This window comes from Python bivittatus, unplaced genomic scaffold, assembly GCF_059951505.1.
Source record: "Python bivittatus isolate LINGU-HERP-01145 unplaced genomic scaffold, Pbiv_v1 ctg000040_np1212, whole genome shotgun sequence".
Taxonomy (NCBI): domain Eukaryota; kingdom Metazoa; phylum Chordata; class Lepidosauria; order Squamata; family Pythonidae; genus Python; species Python bivittatus.
In genome coordinates this window covers 1,388,768-1,407,304 of record NW_028277032.1, presented here as the reverse complement: position 1 = coordinate 1,407,304, position 18,537 = coordinate 1,388,768, and the positions used below count along the sequence as shown (strand labels likewise).

At 45.4% G+C, this 18,537-nt stretch overlaps 1 protein-coding gene across 6 annotated transcripts in view; it reads left to right on the top strand.

The window, feature by feature from the left end:
• COL16A1 (collagen type XVI alpha 1 chain) overlaps window positions 1-9,496 on the top strand; it is a 168,723-nt gene extending 159,227 nt beyond the window's left edge. For all 6 annotated transcript variants that reach the window (XM_088153479.1, XM_088153471.1, XM_088153467.1 and 3 more), the window contains 9 exons: window positions 1,254-1,304; window positions 2,210-2,299; window positions 2,563-2,598; window positions 3,252-3,296; window positions 3,380-3,568; window positions 4,400-4,466; window positions 6,090-6,269; window positions 6,774-6,851; window positions 7,810-9,496. In XM_088153479.1, coding sequence (XP_088009605.1) covers window positions 1,254-1,304; window positions 2,210-2,299; window positions 2,563-2,598; window positions 3,252-3,296; window positions 3,380-3,568; window positions 4,400-4,466; window positions 6,090-6,269; window positions 6,774-6,851; window positions 7,810-8,012 — 939 coding nt within the window. In that variant the 3' untranslated portion in view covers window positions 8,013-9,496. The remainder of the gene's footprint in view (window positions 1-1,253; window positions 1,305-2,209; window positions 2,300-2,562; window positions 2,599-3,251; window positions 3,297-3,379; window positions 3,569-4,399; window positions 4,467-6,089; window positions 6,270-6,773; window positions 6,852-7,809) is intronic.
• The last annotated feature ends 9,041 nt before the right edge of the window (window positions 9,497-18,537 follow it).

The following is an 18,537-nucleotide window of genomic DNA, read 5'->3' as shown; positions in this document are numbered from 1 at the left end:
AAATACTCTTTCTTGGGTTTTGGATAAGCAGATTTATAGCTGGGTGGCTAAGGTGTCCATAAAGCGACCAGGTCAGGCTTCTGAACCCCTGCTAAAACCAGGTACTGCTTGGCATAAAAGCCAAAATATAAATCCCAACTGTTAAATTCTCAGTTTGTGCTGTTTCGGCCCTCCCTGAATTCCCATTTTTTCAAAATTGGTAATTCTAATTAAAAAAAAAAAAAAGCACCATTCACAGTTTAGTTTTTAAATTACCTAAATTGGAAAACACACACACACACACCAAACATATTCCACAGAATTAACAGGCAGTCCTGAAGATATTCAGAATAAAATACTCCACTTGCAGATTCTATTCCCAATCCAGGGATTAAAAATTAGTCACTCCAAAGCTGGATGGAAACTGTTAAACTTCAGTTATTGCAAGTAACTTGTTCTGTACATTTCAATGCAGCTTAATCTCAGCTGGACTGATATTTAGAAATTCATGTTCCACTTTATCCACTGAATAGTCTTTGCCAAATCTTAATTCTATAGCTCTCAATCCATCTGTAATTAGGCATCAACTGGAGTATACTTGTGAAGCATTTTGGAAACCCTTTCCTTTAATAAGGAATAGAAACCCTAACATTTGCACATTAGAATTTTAACCAGAGCCAAACTAGACAGCACAGACCACTGTGTTTGCTTACTCAGAGCTGCCATATTCACACGTTCACATCTGGGGACTTCTGATTCCTCCACTGGAAAGGGATGTGGGGTAGCAGGAAGCTAAACAGCCCCCTGCCTTAATTGGCCATGTGCGATATGCTTCTCTGCAGCCCAAGGCAGGCTGGGTGAAGGATACCTGGGCAGATAAGAACAGAGATTTAAGAAGGGAGAGACCAGGTTGCCCCTCACTTAAATAACATTTGTGATGTGAAAATCAGATACCTTCTGAGAACAAGAAATCAGTTTCTTGTTCAGACTTAACGTGTGAACAAGAAACATGGCTACTCCAGGTTTATCTCCCTTCTATTCAGTGAATGTCCTGACATGGTGAATGAATATTTCTGAGCGTTCTAAAGCTGTACCCAAGAGAACTTTTTAAAGATGGCTGTTTAGATGTCCATTGCTAACTCTACTGCGAATAATTCATTTTGGATTTATTTTTTATACATGAAAGACAGAGGGAGGCTCACTGGGGAAATGCTCATTGGTGACAGGTGTATCTATATTCTTACATCCTTCTGCAATTTTCTCTGCCTGTTCAGGGTCCACCTGGAAGCCCTGGCCAGCCTGGTCCATCAGGTCTTGCTGGAGTTGTGAGTATCCTCCCTGCTCTTCTTGGTTCTTAACTAACCTCAGGCTCTGAGCCTCTTAGGTCTGATCCAGCGCCGATCCTCTTCACTTCTGAATGGAGCCAAAGAATAGGAATCATTCATTCTTGGAGCTTGGAAACCTGTCCCCATTGGAACCCTTTCCCATTTCTTTGCAAGATGGGGAATCCCTACCTCCAAAACCATTTCCAACCAAATAAGAAAATGATCTGATTGTCTCCAGGAAACTTTCACTGGAATTGTCAATTGTTAAGATGCCATTTTAGAAGGTTACTTTATAACTTGGTATTACACTGCAGAGTGTGCAGTTGCTCCCAAGAAGAACTTCCCATCCTTCCCCAACCAGATGGGTCCAGACATCCTGGATTGCAGTGCCCATCTTCTTAGCCACCCCAATCCCAGGGGCCAAGGAGGATGCAGTCCAGTACATCTAGAGACTGCCATGTTGGGAAAAACTAACATCTAGCAAAATAGAAATGCTCTGTGCTGCTCGGCCAACATTTTTCTAGCACTTGGCTAAATATTTCGCCATGAATTTTTCTGGATGTAGGGTGAGACTGGCTCCTCAAGACTTGATGAAGAAAGACCTTTGTCCCTGTCCCCACTGCCAAGTTCACCTCTGCTTTCTTTCCAGTGAAGAAGCAGATGTGTGGAAAGAAGCATGCCAGAAAGTTGCCCACGCTTGTCTATGTATACAGAAGCAGCCCCTCTGCCACAACTGGAAGGGGCACCTTGATGCTCTTCCACCACAATGAATCCCAGAGCAGTCATGCATTGGGAAGAGTGCTGTGGAGCCTGTCATCTGAAGGAGTTGCCACAAAGCTTTGCCTTCCAGCAGCATCTCCTTGGTTGCCTCCAACAGTTTCTGATGCCGACTCTCCTCTTTCCAGGGTCAGAAAGGTGAGCGGGGATCTCCTGGAGAAAGAGGCCTCAGTGGGCTCCCAGGCCAGCCAGGAACACCAGGTCACCCTGGTCCACCGGTGAGTGTGGCATGATGGAGTCAACATGCTTCAGAATCAATCATAAGAGGAGCTTGTGGGAAAATGCTCTTATTGAGGATAGATGGATGGGTGTACGGATGGTTTGTAATGGTCCCTAGTCTTAATTCTTAATTCTTTGTGCAATATTAGGCCAAGAGACACACAAAGAGGCTAATAACTAAGCCAGTATTTGAATTTGGACCCATTAGTAGAGAAATGAAAATAACATCCTCTTTTTCTCTTATTTTCTTGTTGATTCCTAGGGTGAGCCAGGCTCAGATGGACTGACAGGCAAAGAGGTATGGTGTCTCTTATCTGTATCACCTTCCTGAATAGAAGATTCCTTCTTTACCCACCATCTCAGAACCAAACATGGGAATGGCCCACTGTAGCAATGGAGGAAGCCACCTACATGTTCACATTATTCATTCACACACGTGGGCAAGATGGACCAGGGACAGAAAGAAGAGTGCCCTTCTTTCGATGGCTTGCCCAGGGGGAAAAAGCTTTAGCCCATTTTTTCCCAATCCCAAAACTCTTCAAGGCCATTTCAGCTATTAACCATGATAATCTTGCGGCAGCAAGATTCCTGAGATAAGTGGTGTATTCTGCCACAGATGCGAACTGTTTCTTGGGAGTCAGCCCTTGGCATGCTCTGGTTGGCCCACCTTGCATGTACCTCCAACTACTGCATTCCCTCCCTTTGCACACGACTTTCTCTGCTTCCTGGAAGTTAACTTCCAATGCTTCCTTTCTAATGTTACACTGTGATGGTGGGGAGCAATGGGCAAGGAGCACCTCCTATATAGGACAGGTGAAAGGCTTCAAGTCAAGTGGTAGGATGTGGGCCATTTGATGGGACAAAAGTGGCATTAAGCTAACTCTCTCTTCCACTCAAATGCATTATGCGTATTTATCACTATGTTGAAGACTTCTACTTACTTTTCCATAGGGGTCTCCTGGAAAACAAGGTCTTCCTGGTCTTTCTGGACAGAAAGTAAGTGGGACACCTTTGGGAGTGAATGTCAGCCTCTTCTCCCATGATGACCTTTCATGGACTTGTCCTCTTTCTTCTTTCAGGGGGACCATGGCCCTCAAGGGGAGATGGGGCACCCTGGAGAGAAAGGCAGAGCAGGGGTGCCAGGAGCCCCAGGAAAAAGCGGCGAAATGGGCCCTATGGGACCACGTGGGTCCCCTGGGGAGAGAGGACAGCCTGGTCCACCTGGCCCCACGGGGAACCCTGGGAACCCAGGATTGCCGGGGACATCGGTAAGAACTAAGGCAAAGACAATGAGGAGGACAGTGGAAGGAAGGGTGATGGGTGCAATGCAACAAGGAGCTGAACTGGTCAGTCCTCTGTAATGCCAACATTTTGGTTCAGTCTAAAAGTAGATGCAGTTAGAGGAGATGTCTATCTTGTTAGATGGGCTCTAGGATGTACCACCAGTGGATGGTACTTACTTGAAAGAGACCTTCACACAACTTCACTGATGTGCAAGGTGCCAAAAAGTGCTTAGGCATTTTGAAGAACCAAGTGGTGCAACTGAGTGGGGAACACTCCAAGTTCAAATTCCCCTTGGCCATGACATCACGGGCCCGACCTTTCTCAGCTTCTCCAACAATTCAGAACTGCTGGGGAGTCACAGTGCAGTTCAGAGCTTCCTAGGATGCAAATGCCACCACTCCAACGTACAAGGTTGCCAAACGGGAATCCTGCCTGTTGTTAAGCAGGGGAGGGGTTGCTTGTCCAGTATCCGTGACTGAGGAGCCCCAGAATGTCCCACAAAGCATTGCTTCTCAAGGATGGGAGGAAGTTAAAATACCAGCATGCTGAAAGATTGATAGTTGTAGTCCCCAGCAGCCCACTCTTTCTCCCAGGGAAGGAATAGGTGTGGAAGGAAGAAGATGGTGGGGCCCACTGCTGGCAGTTTGTCAACAGCAGCTTCAGTCCTGAAAGATTTCCTGGAGCTTGGGAGAAGGCTGCATGTTGGGCACTGGGTGAAGCTGAGCACATGACAGCAATCAAATTGGACAGCTTTACATGCCAGACAAGAAGGCAGCTGACTTCTGCTTTCCTTCTTCCTTGTTTTTTATCACCAGGGAGATGTCATCAGCTATGACCAAATCCGGATGTTCATCAGAGAAGAGATGCACAAAATGTTTGATGGTTGGTGATGGGAGTGGATTGAGGGCAGGGGGAAGCACCAAGTGGGTTGCAGGGGCAGGTTGGAGACCTGAGAAAACCAAGCAGTTAGCCAGATGGGCAGGAAATGAGGCAGGTTGGGATTTGGAAGCCGAGAGCATTTCCTGCCCCAAACTCCACCACAGAGAAGGTCATTTCAGTTCTGATCTATTTTGTTTTTTCTGCCTCGGACATCCACAGGGCCAGAGCAGACTTGGTCTTGTAAGCTTCCTTATCATAGCATCCATGCCAGAAACCCCAAGCATCCTTGTTTGCATTAGGCCTACAAAACCCTACAGGGAAAACTCTGAATTTGCATGCAGTTTAGATCCTTCTTCTAAGGAGGCTTTCAGAATCCTTGCTACATGGGCCCCTCTGCCCAGGAGTGGGGTCCAAAGAGTCAAGAAGGAGGCCACAGCTATGTAATCAAAGCCTCGCTCCTTTTTACATGTATCCACACATTAAAAGGGGGTGAAGCTTCCATCTCATGTTCACAGACACCATCTTGAATTTTCTGATCACTTCCCTGCAGAACCCCTTGCCACTCTACCTGATAAATGACTTTTTTTAAAAAAAATCAATAATATCCAATACCCCAGCTTCCCCAAGCGGCTTTCTTTCTTTTCTTTTTTTTTCTTTTAACAGTTCAAGAGAAGAAAATAAATGAAAGCTAGCAATAGGCCGATCAGGGTCAGAAGCCAGATATATTCCTCCAGCCTCTATCTTTTTCAGCGCCCCCCAGGCAGTCTTGAAAATACAAATAAGCAAAAGGAGAAAATGCTGAGAAAAGCCCTCTTCGGCAAGGCTGTTCTAGGCTCCCATCTCAAGTGTGGAATTGAGAATTTCTCTCAATAAGCCTCTTATTTGTGATCACATGACCCAGTTGACCAGGAGGACGTATTTTAACCACAAGTACCCCTAGGCCTGCTATGAATTAAAACTAACCCTCTCCTGACCCATCATTCCTGCCAACCAGACTGGAAATGGACTGAAAGATGTTGCGGTAAACTGAAACATTACAATTTCAGATAATAAAACCATTAACGATAAAGACAAAACAAGATTGCAGAAGCAGTCCTAATCAATAGTTTGTATAATTCCTGAAGGAGGTCAGCTATAAAAATACAGGTGCGCCCAGGGAAGGTTATATTAATTGTTTTATTTGTTAGTTTATTTTCTGGAACCAGAAAAACCAAGAAAGTTGCAATGGTATCTTTGTTGGTAATAGTTTGCCTTTAATGTCTCTCAGAAAAGGAAATTGCCACTTATTTATTTATTTGTTTGTTTGTTAAATTTGTATGCCACCCATCTCCCCCAAGGGTGACTCTTAACTTAACTTAACCAAACTTAACTTAACCAAACTTAACTTAACCAAACTTAACTTAACCAAACTTAACTTAACCAAATCAACTTTTCAACAAGCTTCTCAGGGGAACATGTGTCCTTCCAAAGACTCTTTTCAGGCTTCTCCTCCTCCTGTTTTTATCCAGCTGCTATGGAGAAGGCCCCTCTCCCAGAAAAGCAGCCTTTCCCATTTCTTCACCCCACCAGCCCCTGTCCACCCCTTCATCAGCAAAGCAAACCACCAGCTCCCTTCTCGTCCCGCAGAGCGGATGCCGTACTACGCTCCCCGACTGCCGGTCTCAGCGGTAGAATTCGCTTCCCAGCCGGGGAGACCAGGACCGCCTGGTAAAGACGGAGCGCCGGGACGGCCGGGATCTCCTGGTTCCCCAGGGCTGCCTGGACAGATTGGAAGGGAGGGCCGGCAAGGCCTGCCAGGCATGAGAGGTAAGCTTTGTAGTTCCTCCTCCTGAGAGAAATAGCCTTAGAGATGGTCTTTGAAGGACCCTCAGGGGGTTCCACTGCACAGCAGAGGCAGCTTGGACCTTGACTGGGTTTTCTACGGCTTAGCATGCTCTGCAAACCCAGCTGGCCTGGCTAGTTAGGGCCGTAAGGTTTGGTGTGAATTTAGGAAATGGGTTAAATCAGAAGCCAGGTTAAGCACATGACAACTCAGCCAGTAGGTTCTTGTCACCTTGAGGACAAATCAGCAGGGGAAAGTGGCCCCCAAAATTTGGAGGGGTGGGTGGGATGTGCCTAGGCTTTCTAGCTTTGTCCCAGCAGCTTTCTGAGATGACTACTTAATCCCAGTTGGGCAAGGATGTGATCACATCTATCCATTCCAGAGAGGTACAAACAAGACTCTTCACAAACCATTTCAGAAGCCGCCTGATGCTCTCAGTTAGGGGAGGTGTTGGTCAACTCACTTTTGTGTTTTCTCCCTCGGTGCAGGTGAGCCCGGAATCAAAGGAGAAAAAGGAGACAAAGGGACTGGAATCATGGGGGAGACTGGACCACCAGGCCCTCCAGGTATCTGTGGCTTTCCTCTGATGCAATTGCAGTTAAATTGGTCTTCCTTTCATCACTCCTTTGCTTTTATAAATCACTGAGACCCACAGCGTGCATAGAATTCAAATTGCTGGTCCTTCTGCAGACCAGACCTCACCATTCAGAGTCTTACTATATTCAGCAAGCCAAGGTTGCTGAATATCCTTATTCAGAAAGCAGCTTCTTCCTGTCGGTGTTGTTGCTTCCTTTAGCATTTTTAAACCATTGTATTATGGTTACTTTCATGGTCATTGAAAGGGATGGAAAAATCCATCCGTTAGGTCTACTGTATACCACTAGTGAAATGGGGAACCTGCTCTTATTAGCAACTGGAAAAAAGAAGAGAGTCTGGTGGCTTACTCCAGCTCAGTGAACCTAGAAGAGAAGGCCAAACTTCTCTCCACGTTCCGTTAAGCATACCTGGATCAGTTCCAACTTTGTAGCACAGGAGGTGGAAGTATTGTTCTGGTTACCCAAAGTAGTAGCTTGTTCATAAGTTTTGGAGCAGGCTAATGTGATTTCGTCGGTGTTGCTGGTAGGACTAAAAATTGAAACATTCAGGTGGTGTTGGAGGGTCAGCATCAGTTCTGCTACGGACTGAGACCTTCAACAGCAATACCAGCCCATCTGGCTCAGGGTTGAGATTTGTAATAGGTTGAAATCAGCATCCCCTGAAGACTTTCCTCACAAGGAAACAACCCTCCCCAGCACACCTTTCCCCAACCTGGAGACTCTTCAGGTGTATGGACCTCACTTCCAGAATCCTTAGGAGTGGAGAATTTGGGGAGTTGATGTCTACCCATCTGGAGGACATCCTTGTGGGGAAGGCTTCTCCAATGCTTTCTAAAGGTTCAGGAAAGTAAAGACATGCGTAAGCCGCAACAGTGCTTGAATCTCACATGGCTTCCCTCCCCTTCTGGTTCTCTTTTCTTCTCTACAGGGATCCAGGGGCCTCCAGGCTATGGGAAAATTGGTCTTCCAGGGCCCATGGGGCAGCAGGGTATTCCAGGCATCCCAGGGCCACCAGGAATTACTGGCCCTCCTGGGAAAGCAGGTCACTGCAATCCTTCAGACTGTTTTGGCATGATACCGATGGAGCAGCCCATGTACCAGCCCAAAAGCATGAAGGGGCCGTTAGGCTAAAGAGTTTCCTTTCCCCCCCACAAAGGACTCCATTTGGAATAGCCAAAGATCAAGTCTTCCTGACTAGCTGTGATGATGCTTTCATTGTTGTTAATATTTTGACTATATTTTTCTCCAGTGGAGTTCAACTTCTTACCATGATGGCATTTTTTTTTAAAGAACAACCAGGATATCTATGTCTGTGTGTGTGTGTGTGAGAGAGAGAGGATTTGTGCGTGTGAATGTCTCCATATTCTGACTTAAGTTTATCCATGGTCAGCAAAATACACTTCAAAACAAAACTTCAACCTCTCCCTTGTTGATGGGAAGATCCTGCACATTGTTTTCATGCCTCATTAGGAATTATTATTATTTCTACAACGTAGGCAGAATCTGTTGAAAAATTCAAGAAAATATGCAAAGGGGGAGAAAGAAAGGGGGAATGCTACGGTTTAACTCCAGTTTCAATTGGATTTTCCCTTTTGGCATGAGTTATAATGGAAGTCTGGAAGGTGAGAGATGAGAAGTTCCAAAATGGAATTGGTAGGACAAAGCTGCATGTCTTTGTTCTATCAGTTCCCTCCAGATCTGTTTAGAGTCCAACCAGCAGGACCATTGCAAATCAGGAAGCTGTCACCTAACATATAGAGAGAGCACAAGCTGGGAAAGACTGCCCTATCTAGTATTTAAACACCTCTCTTGGAGTAAATTGCACAACTAAATCCAGTGAGATTGACTTCAGTAAATATACATGAGATTGTACTGAAAACACGTCATTTCGTAGCTTGGAGACATTTCCCCCCTAATTGGAAATGTAAACGTGGGAACAAAGATTAAAATATTAAACATGGTTGTGTCCTTGGAGGGTAAAAATCTAAGAAGCTCCTGAAGCTTAAAAAAAAAAAATTAAAAAAAGTTGTGTGGTATTTCGGATGCGTGCATGGAGGTATCATCTTATGGTGTAATTACTTTTCCAGATGTCCAACATACTGTTTTCTTCCTGTTGTACGAAATGTGTGGGACCATGTACTTCCTGGAATTAATTAATGTTTCTTGAATGTTCCTGTTTTGTTTTTTGTTTTTCATTTTTTATCAAATATATTGAGCTTCATCCAAACCAGCACCTACTTCTAGTTGCTCATACATCTGGGCATCAGAAGTGGGAGATCTTGGAGGACTTGGAGCAGACGAGACGAAAGGAGACCGGGGTGAGAGGGGTCACTGTCTGTGGCTAAGATGACCTCCCCGTGGGCAATTGTGGAGGGAGTGAACGACATCGCACGCCTGGGGACATCTTCACACAAATGGCCTAAATTATCTTATTTGCACGGATACAAATTACATAATTCACGTCATTTGCACGATGACCTCATGACACACGTGATGTTGTTGTTGCTTGTAGCAGACACCTGCAACTTCATCTGATCACAGCAAAGGAAAAAAAAAAATCTTTGCTTAACCCCCCCCACTTTGCCCCCAAGGGATCTGAAAGATCTTCCTTCAGACTTCAAATCAGGGGCCTTCAGAAACTGGAACTGGAAGCAATTTAAGCTGTTTATGCGGCCACACAGACCCATCTATCAACTCTCCCCAGACTTCCCCCACCCTGGGCACAGGGATTGTGTGAACACCCCATTACACACCATGTGCCCCTCTCATCCTTGGCCCCAAAAGGGTCTCCCATAGAGGAGAGTCTATCTCACATCTGGGCAGTGGATCCCAATAGTTAGTCACCACCGTAACTGTTTCAATAAACGATGCCTTGTTCCCTAATTGGTATCTGCCTCATGTTCATTTCAAGCCACTGATTTCCAGGCCATGTTTGTGTCATTTGGTGAGCAAAGCCCATTCAATCAATGGGCACACAAAAGCAGAGAGGTGTAGGTTAACAACCCCTGTTGGTTCATCGTGCAGCTTTGCTCGTTGATTAAAACAAGGGGTTCTCATGAGAAATAATTGCTGCAGTGAGCGGGTCTTGCCTCCAGCAATGAAATCATGGTGACCGTGATGGTTCTCTTTGTCATGCCACAGACAGAAACTCTGACTCTGTCTTCGAATGAGCTCTAACCAAACTCCAGGCTCTGCTAGCCAAACAGGGTCTGATGTTCTTCCCCTTAGCTCCTTGTGGTGCCAATGGCAGGGTCAGCCCACACAGCAACAACTGCCTTCATCCCAAGTGCTTCGGAGCGGTCTCTTTGGCCCTACCAAGATCTTCTCCTCTTTATGAATGTCCGTCCCTCTTCTCTTCCTCATCCTGCTGCTGCTCACCATTTTGCAAGGGCAGAAGATAAGTTCCTGAGGAACATGGTGACAGCTTCTTCTCCCGTGACAAGGCTACTGGCCAAAAGGCCAAAGGCCTTCTTTCCTAGGGGAAAGAAAGAGCAAGAGCAGATGGTCCTGCTCCTATGTCAGGCAGCTGCCACAGAGCAATATCCAGCAGAGATGTTCAAGCTTCAGAGAAAATACTTGTAATTACTCCTTCAAAGGGGTATCATAAGGCTGATTCATCAAGCTGGAAATTCTCTGCGAAAACGTGGCTTGCTGCAAATGGATCAGAAAAGACCACTCGCAAATTCTTGAAGGTCATACTTCAACAGCTGAATCATCGTTTCCAGACTGGAAAATACATATGATATGAAGGGAACCAGAGACAGATTTTTTAAAACGTGAATTGGCAATTTTGGAGACAATAATTTCACAGATGTCACCAACATTCTTTAGCCATCAGTTCAGGTTTGATGCCTCTTTCTTCCATTTTCTCTCTCTCTCTCTCTCTCTCTCTCTCTCTCTCTTAATAGGGATTATCCACTTAGTTGGAAAAGTCCAGAACAAAAACACAGTCATCCAGTGGCGTGGCTACTCCATAGCATTTCACTCCCATAGGCTTAGAGGAGAAGCTGCTTCAACAGTGACAATGGCATTAATTGCCCCTCCATACTCCCTTTTTCACCACCCCCACCCCAATTCACTGCTTTGCAAATGTCTATTAACTCACATCAGAAACCCACTATTTTCCCCCTTCAAATTTTGCTCTGCACCTCCTCTTTTCCATTGCGAGGAGGAGAGTATTTGTCTATGTATGTGCAGAGGTGAGTAATGTACCTGCCTGTATCTGCTCTTAAAATATTGCTCCTATATATGGACTAATGCAGATTCTGAGGAGAGGAACAAACTCCATGAAGCAATTACCAACTTGTAGCAGATAAGATCCAAATTATTATTCTCAGTAATTATTGTTGTGGGACTATTTCCTTGCCCATTCAGTTGCCTTAGCGGGCTAGATGACTCCAATCAAAGATTTCATTGCAAATAACAGCTAATTTCAATGTTGCAAAACACCAGAACACCAATACTCTGATAAGTGTCCAGAGTTGTGCACTTAATATGTGCAAGTACGTTGGTTTGTTTGTAAAGGTTACTGGCAGGTGTGTGAAATAGCTGCAGGTATATACTGTAAATGGCAAAGAGAGCCAGTTTGGCTTAGTGGTTAAGGTCAGACTAGAAATGGGGAGACGCCTTAGGCTTGAAAGCCGGCTGGGTGACTTTGGGCCAGTCCCTCTCTCTCAACCCTAGGAAGGGGGGGAAAGGCCAAACCACTTCTGAAAAGTGTTGCCAAAAAAACTGCGGGGACTTGTCCAGACCATCCCCAGCCACCAAGACTGACTTGAAAGTCTTATATATACACACATATAAATGGACAGAGCTACTGAGCTGAGCAGGGCAAGTAAATACAACCATTTCTGTCATGATACAGCCACAGGTTTGGAGATCAAGGACTGGGGGGGGGGGGGGCGGGGGTGCAATAAAACCTGAAACAATATAGACACGCACCACATCTGGGACAGCAACTACATATTGTGAAAGATGACTCGCTTGCGGACAGATTGTGTGAAAATGGAGAGAGCGTGGCACGTCCACATCCAGATGAATTTGTAACTGGATATTTTGGGGTCCTTGCAGTATCTTTTCCAGGAGATCGCATGGCAGACAGTGAATCTGGTTGTCTGCTGGACCATTCCAGGTGTTACAGCAAACCCTCAGTTTAATGGACTTTAGATGCAGTGGACCGAATTTGTCTAAACAGTGTTTCTGTGCATATGTAACATCCTATTTGGGTTTAATAGGAATTCTGCTTTACTAGACACGCTTCCTTCTTTCAGTCCATCAGATGACAGGCCTACTGCAGTTGCAAACCTCGACTTTTATAAAATGGGTGACCTGCTCCTGAACAGAAATAAATCTGGAGAAGGGATTTGTGATAGATCTCCTGCCTTGGAGGAAATAAAAGGTAACATCTCCCCTCGAGTCAAGCCCAGTTCCTGATCTTAAGTGGACATGCCCACACTGGGATTTTTGGAAACGAGACAAGAGGGGCTGGCTTTTGCCTTCTTCCAATCCAGGCCACAGGCCTGGGACTTTTCCAGTGGTCTCCCATCCTATTGCTAATTAGGTTCAAGCCTTCTTTTCAAAATCCCCCCAGGTCACCAAGGTGCTCTCCTGCTGTGACCTTAGAGGAGGAGGGGTGAGTTTCATCATAACTTTCATTTAGGGCAGTCCAGTTATAGCTACTAAAACAAACCCTTGACAAAAGTTTGAAAGGCCAGCTCTGGGGATATTGAGAACAGGCTTCGCCGAACGCAACTGGAAGGCGACCTCCAGAGGCTTGTATTTCTGCAGGACTATCTGTCACTGCAGTAGAGGAGCCACAAATCTTTGCCTGTGGAGTCCCATTTAAGGCACGCGCTACACAAGCATTATTTTTATGTCTGAATTACTATCCAGCGGAATGGGAATAAATAACAGGGCGGCCCAAGGGTGTTATTTCATCCAAGAAGCAGGAGCCAGAAGTATCGCTCGTTATAAGCAACCCACAAGCCTGAGCAGAAAGAGGGGAGACAAAACCCGCGGATAACAATCTGACTTGAAGAAACCGTTTTACTGGCAGAAAAGAGGGATGTCAGAGGCTGAGGATGAGCGAACTCCTTTCAAGGCATCGTTACGGAAGTTCACCGGGACACAAAATGACGCCATCCTGACTGCATAAAGTACTAATCAAGACTGCATCGGCTGAGGCTCTGTGATGCTCCCCTAGTTATAGGGTGTGTGCCAAAGCAAATCGTTTTCATCCTGCAACGTTTTCCCTCTTCCCTATTCTTCCTTGATGTCAGAGCTATAATTTCCTGATATTTCATTGCTGTTCCTTATACGACTGTTGAAAACCCCACTTTCTCTCTGCCCAGATAACCACTATGCCCAAATGTAGCCTGCAGCTTCTCAAAAGTTTACTTCTCCTGCAAAAGAGAGTTCTGTATTTCTACACTGCTCTTTCAAATATTTCTTGGTGCTGTTCCAGAGTTCGTTTTATTTTATTGAAGGGGCTGGAAACATCTTTTGCTGTTGATGTTTTCTTGGATGGATGGATGGATGGATGGATGGATGGATGGATGGGAGGGAGGAAGGGAGGAAGGATGGAGGGAGGGAGATGGGAGGAAGGGAGGAAGGAGGGAGATGGGAGGAAGGGAGGAAGGGAGGGAGAGAGGGAGAGAGGGAGGGAGGAGGGAGGAGGGAGGGAGGAAGGGTGGGGAGTGAGGGAGGGAGATGGGAGGAAGGGAGGAAGGAGGGAGATAGGGAGGGAGGAAGGGTGGGGAGTGAGGGAGGGAGATGGGAGGAAGGGAGGAAGGAGGGAGGGAGGGAGGGAGGGAGGGAGGAAGGAAGGAAGGAAGGAAGGAAGGAAGGAAGGAAGGAAGGAAGGAAGGAAGGAAGGAAGGAAGGAAGGAAGGAAGGAAGGAGGGCAGGCGGGCAGGCTCACTCCCGGGTGGGGGCACAGGTAGTCCTCACTTAACAATGGTAATTGGGACCGGAATTCCTGTCGCTAAGCAATGTGGTCGTAAAGCACATAATGTAACTGCTTCGCTTAGCAACAGTAGTCTCAGTTGCCGTCATTAACCAAGGATCACATAGCCAGTCTCTCGGGAGAAAAAGCTGTGGGAGTGTGAGCGACTTACCTGAGTGACTTGCGACCTTCCTTGCTGGCTTCCAGCATTGCTTTTGCTTGTGGGAAGCCGGCAGGGAAGGTCACAAAATGGCAGTCACGTGACTGCGGGGCGCTGCAACTGTTTTAAGTGCGGGCCGGTTGCCAAGCATCTGAATTGCAATCACGTGACCACAGAGACGCTGTGACAGCTGGAACTTTGAGGACTGGTCATAAGTCCCCCTCGTTCAGCACCGTTGCAACTCCAAATGGTCGCTGACTGAGTGGTCGTAACTCGAGGACTACCTGTAGTTCTCTCCTGACATCCTCCCTTGAAATTTACTGAGAATATGGGAAGCTCGAAAGGCTGCTGAGAGCTAGAGAGTACAATAGAGAGATTTGGCCACTTTTACCTCAGTAAAGACAAGACATCTTGCAACTAAATACATCCAAAATCACTGAAATTCTTTCTCCTTTGGGAAAAAAAAAGTTACCAAATCAAATTCATTTTCATCACATTGAATGGAAACAGGTAGACAAGATATTTATGCTTAGCACTAATTCAGCTCCTAAACAGAACATGACAGGATTTTTGTACGAAAATTACTCTGTAATTTCCAATTTCCTTTGCACCCAGCACCCTCCCAGTCAGTCCCTATACCCAGATCAGAGCAAGCACACACACAGTTCAGATCAGACAGCAAATATATAGCTCCCTCTTTATTTCTTACACATCAGCAAACTTCAAGAACATTTAACTGACAAAATGGGACAAAAAGCAGGAAAAGGGTTTTTCAAAAGGCACTTTCCAAAGAAATATGGTAGGCAACTAGCATGGACAGTCCCAAAGGGACTTGGTCTATTCCAGCCTTAACCCTTTTATTCCCACAGCAGCAATAGAATAGGAATGGAAAGTAGGACACCAGGTGATCTCTCCTCTATTCTGCACCATGAAGGAAACAATTTGGTGCAGGGGTGATATATCCAATAGTTTTCTCTTCCTAATTTATGGCCAGTCAGTCATCCTGCAAAGGCAGGACAGTGGTTAATTTGGGGCCAGAGATTTACCAAGTATAGGGGACAAAAGATCAGAAGTTTTCCCATAGTAAATAGGGATGATTGTTCCATACACAGCATTTGGTACCTCCCCCCCCCCCCCATTCAGATCTCCATAACACTAAATGAATACACAGCCAAGAGCCTTCATTTCCTTGACAATTGCTTTAAAGCAGGGTTTTTCAAACTTGGGAACTTTAAGATGGGTGGGCTTCGACTCCCAGAATTCCCCAGCCAGCAAAGCCAGGAAGGGCTTTTTATACAGCCACGTAAACACATACAATCCTTAGAATAAGTTGACATTCCAAAAATGCAGCTTATCAGGAGCACTAGAGAACTGGCTGGTCGCATCCTGCACGATAAGGATTCATGGAAACAATCCACAGAGCCATGTCATAGTTTTGATAAGCAAGCAAAACAGGAATTAGCAGGGGGATAGAAGCTTCTTCTCTGAGTTTGGAAAAGCAATTGTCAAGATGGCCATGGGGGGAGAGTTAAAATAGTGTAATTTTTTCCAAAATGCCACCCGGCCGTCTCTCCTGCAACCCACGGCAGACATTTAAAAACACGAAAGTCAAATTGGTCAAGGTATAAAGAAGGGGGAAGTAGAGACCAAGCATCTGTTTTTTCGAGCAGCTTCTTCGATTTTTCTTTTCTTTTCTAATACTGTATGCAGAAGCAACAATATCGTGGAGACCTTAGCATTAAGCATTAAGCTTAAAATAGAAACCTTCATTATATAACATACAATTGAATGCACTTTGCAGCTTTTATCAATGCTCCCCTCAGCTCTAGATGTACAATTAAAGGAACCTTAAGTGTATTATCATTTTAGAAATTACGGTTAACAGGGATACAGAGGGGATTTTTTTCCTAATCATTAAAGGCTTAAGATATCTAAATCATCATAGCGTCCCTAATCTCTAGTTATCGCTGTACAAATATTACTGTACTCAGATGATATACTATATTACTTGCATCTTATAATAATACAATAAAACAATAACAAAAGAAAGTATAAAAAGTTAGCACAAGCCCCCCCAACCCGATGTCTGCAGATAGCAGGGCTACAACGAGAGGCAGAATTACAGGTAGTCCCTGGGTTAAGAACGCCAGATTTACGGATGACCCATAAGTTAAGAACGGAGCTTAGGGTAGCAAAATTCAAGTTAGATACACAATGATGTGAGTCAAATACACAATGGTTTCAGTTCATTACACAATGGTACTTATACAGTATTATACAATAATACTATTCCAGCTTATGTACAAATTCGACTTAAGGACGGACCTTGGGAACAGACCTCATTCTTCAACTAGGGACGCCCTGGAGTTGGTGAAGGCTAGCTTATGTACCAGTTTGGGGTACCTAATCCTCAGCAGGAATGGAGAGGTTTCAAAGGGAGAAGTGGACGGGCAGGTCCTGGTGTGCCCCTCAACAGATCCAGGAGAGGAAATTCAACTCCTTTTGTCTCACTGTCGACCTCAAAGAATGGCTACTGCTAAGACTCAGACAAGGCAGGCGAATGGGCCCAACAGAGCTGGTCTTTCAGCTCCCCTTGCCCCTTTGCTCTGTCTGCTCCATAACACGTCTCTTCTTCCCTCCCTACCGTGCCATCTCGCTCTGATCAGGAAGATACCGCTGAGGGTGACTCCTACGGAACCCAGAAGACCCCCCCTCTATGACGACACTGCTTAATTCCAACGTAAAGACAAGACTGAGCCAACAAGCTAACTCCCCCTCCCCAAATACTGCATACACACACCCCCAAGACAACTCCTTGCCCGTCCTTTCACAAGGCAGAAGCTTCACCACGGCTAGCAAGTCAACAGACTCAGGGATTTCCTCAAGCCTTGAAAACACGTCTCAGGGCAGGGATTCATTAACCTTTTTCTGCCAGCCCTCCCTTGCGTGTAATCTGAATGTACACGCCTCCCCTAAAAATCCAAACACCAAAATGAACAACGAAAACAATACTGTACAATGAAACTTTATTTTTAATAAGGACGTAAAAAAATAAACACCTTCCCATCTCCTGTGGACTCTGCCTGCACCTCACCAAAGAAGATACCCCTCAAAGCTTGGGAAACCCTGTCTCAGGGCAATGGCACTTTCAAGTCAGTTTTTTACTCCTGGGGACTGCCTGGACTAGTCCCTGCAGTTTTCTTGGCAAGGTCTTTTGGAAGTGGCTTGCCATTGCCTTCTTCCTAGGGCTGACAGAGAACGACTGGCCCGAGGTTCCCTAGCTGGCTTTCATGCCTAAGGTGGGACTGGAAGTCACAGCCTCCTGGTTTCTAGCCTGGGGTCTTAACCACTATGCCGGACTGGCTAATTGCACCCCAAATTTGCTCACGTCTGTGAGCTAGGAAAGAAGAAGTAGCCAGGATCCCCCAGCAGCTTTTGTATTATATGATGATGGCGGTGGTGATGGTTGGTCGCACAGTCAGCCAGATGTTTAGACTGGATTTGGCATTTTTATCCACCTAGAGTCCTTCCCAAGGACCTGGGATAGGCAGATGTTGTTTGAGGGTGTTAAAGACACCATCGCAGGATAAAAGCTATTCCAAGCAAAGCTGCCTTTTGCAACGGACTGATGGCGACTTTGTCAACGCCGATGGTCTTCAGGTGGTGCTCCAGATGTTTTGGGATTGCACATAAGGTGCCTATAACATTCTACTTCTATTTGCAGGACTGTATTTTGTGATTTTCTCCAGGTCTTCCTCTTCTCTTCTGCTGTCTCCAGCTATTGCAATGTCCACTATCCAGACTTTTTTGTCTTTCTTATCGACAATGGTTAGGTCTGGGGTGTTGTGTGGCAGGGGCTTGTCTGTTTGAATTCTAATGCCCCAAAGCGCTTCACTTTCTTCATTTTCTATGACTTTGTCTGTTTGGTGGTCCCACCAGTTCTTGCTTGCAGGCAAATGGGATTTCTTGCAGATATTCCAATGCACCAGTGTTGCTACTTTGTCATGTCACTGTAGTCAACCTGTGTGATCTTCTTGCAGCACCTGACTCGGTCCACTGTTTCTTCTGCTTCTTTGCAGAGGCGGCATTTGCTGTCTGGGGCTGTCTTCTCAGTTCTGGCTTTCTATGCATTTGTTCTATATTATTATTATTATTATTATTATTATTATTATTATTATTATTATTATTATTATTATTATTATTATTAATTTCCTCTCCGCCCAATACCCAACAGTCTCTGTCTGGATGCTTTACAGCAATGTTTTTCAACCCTGGCCGCTTGAAGAGAGGTGGACTTCAACTCCCAGAATTCCCCAGCCAGCATGGCTGGCTGGGGAATTCTGGGAGTTGAAGTCCACCTCTCTTCAAGCGGCCAGGGTTGAGAAACACAGGTTTCCAGCCCAAACACATTAACAATATTCCACTGTCCATTTCATTTCCATACTGCAAATTCATTTCATAAGTAAAACAAATTGGTAGGATAAATAGAAAATAAATGAAATAAACACAAGTCCAGACATCTTCAGGTTGCCAAGTTTGGGAAACACTGGTTG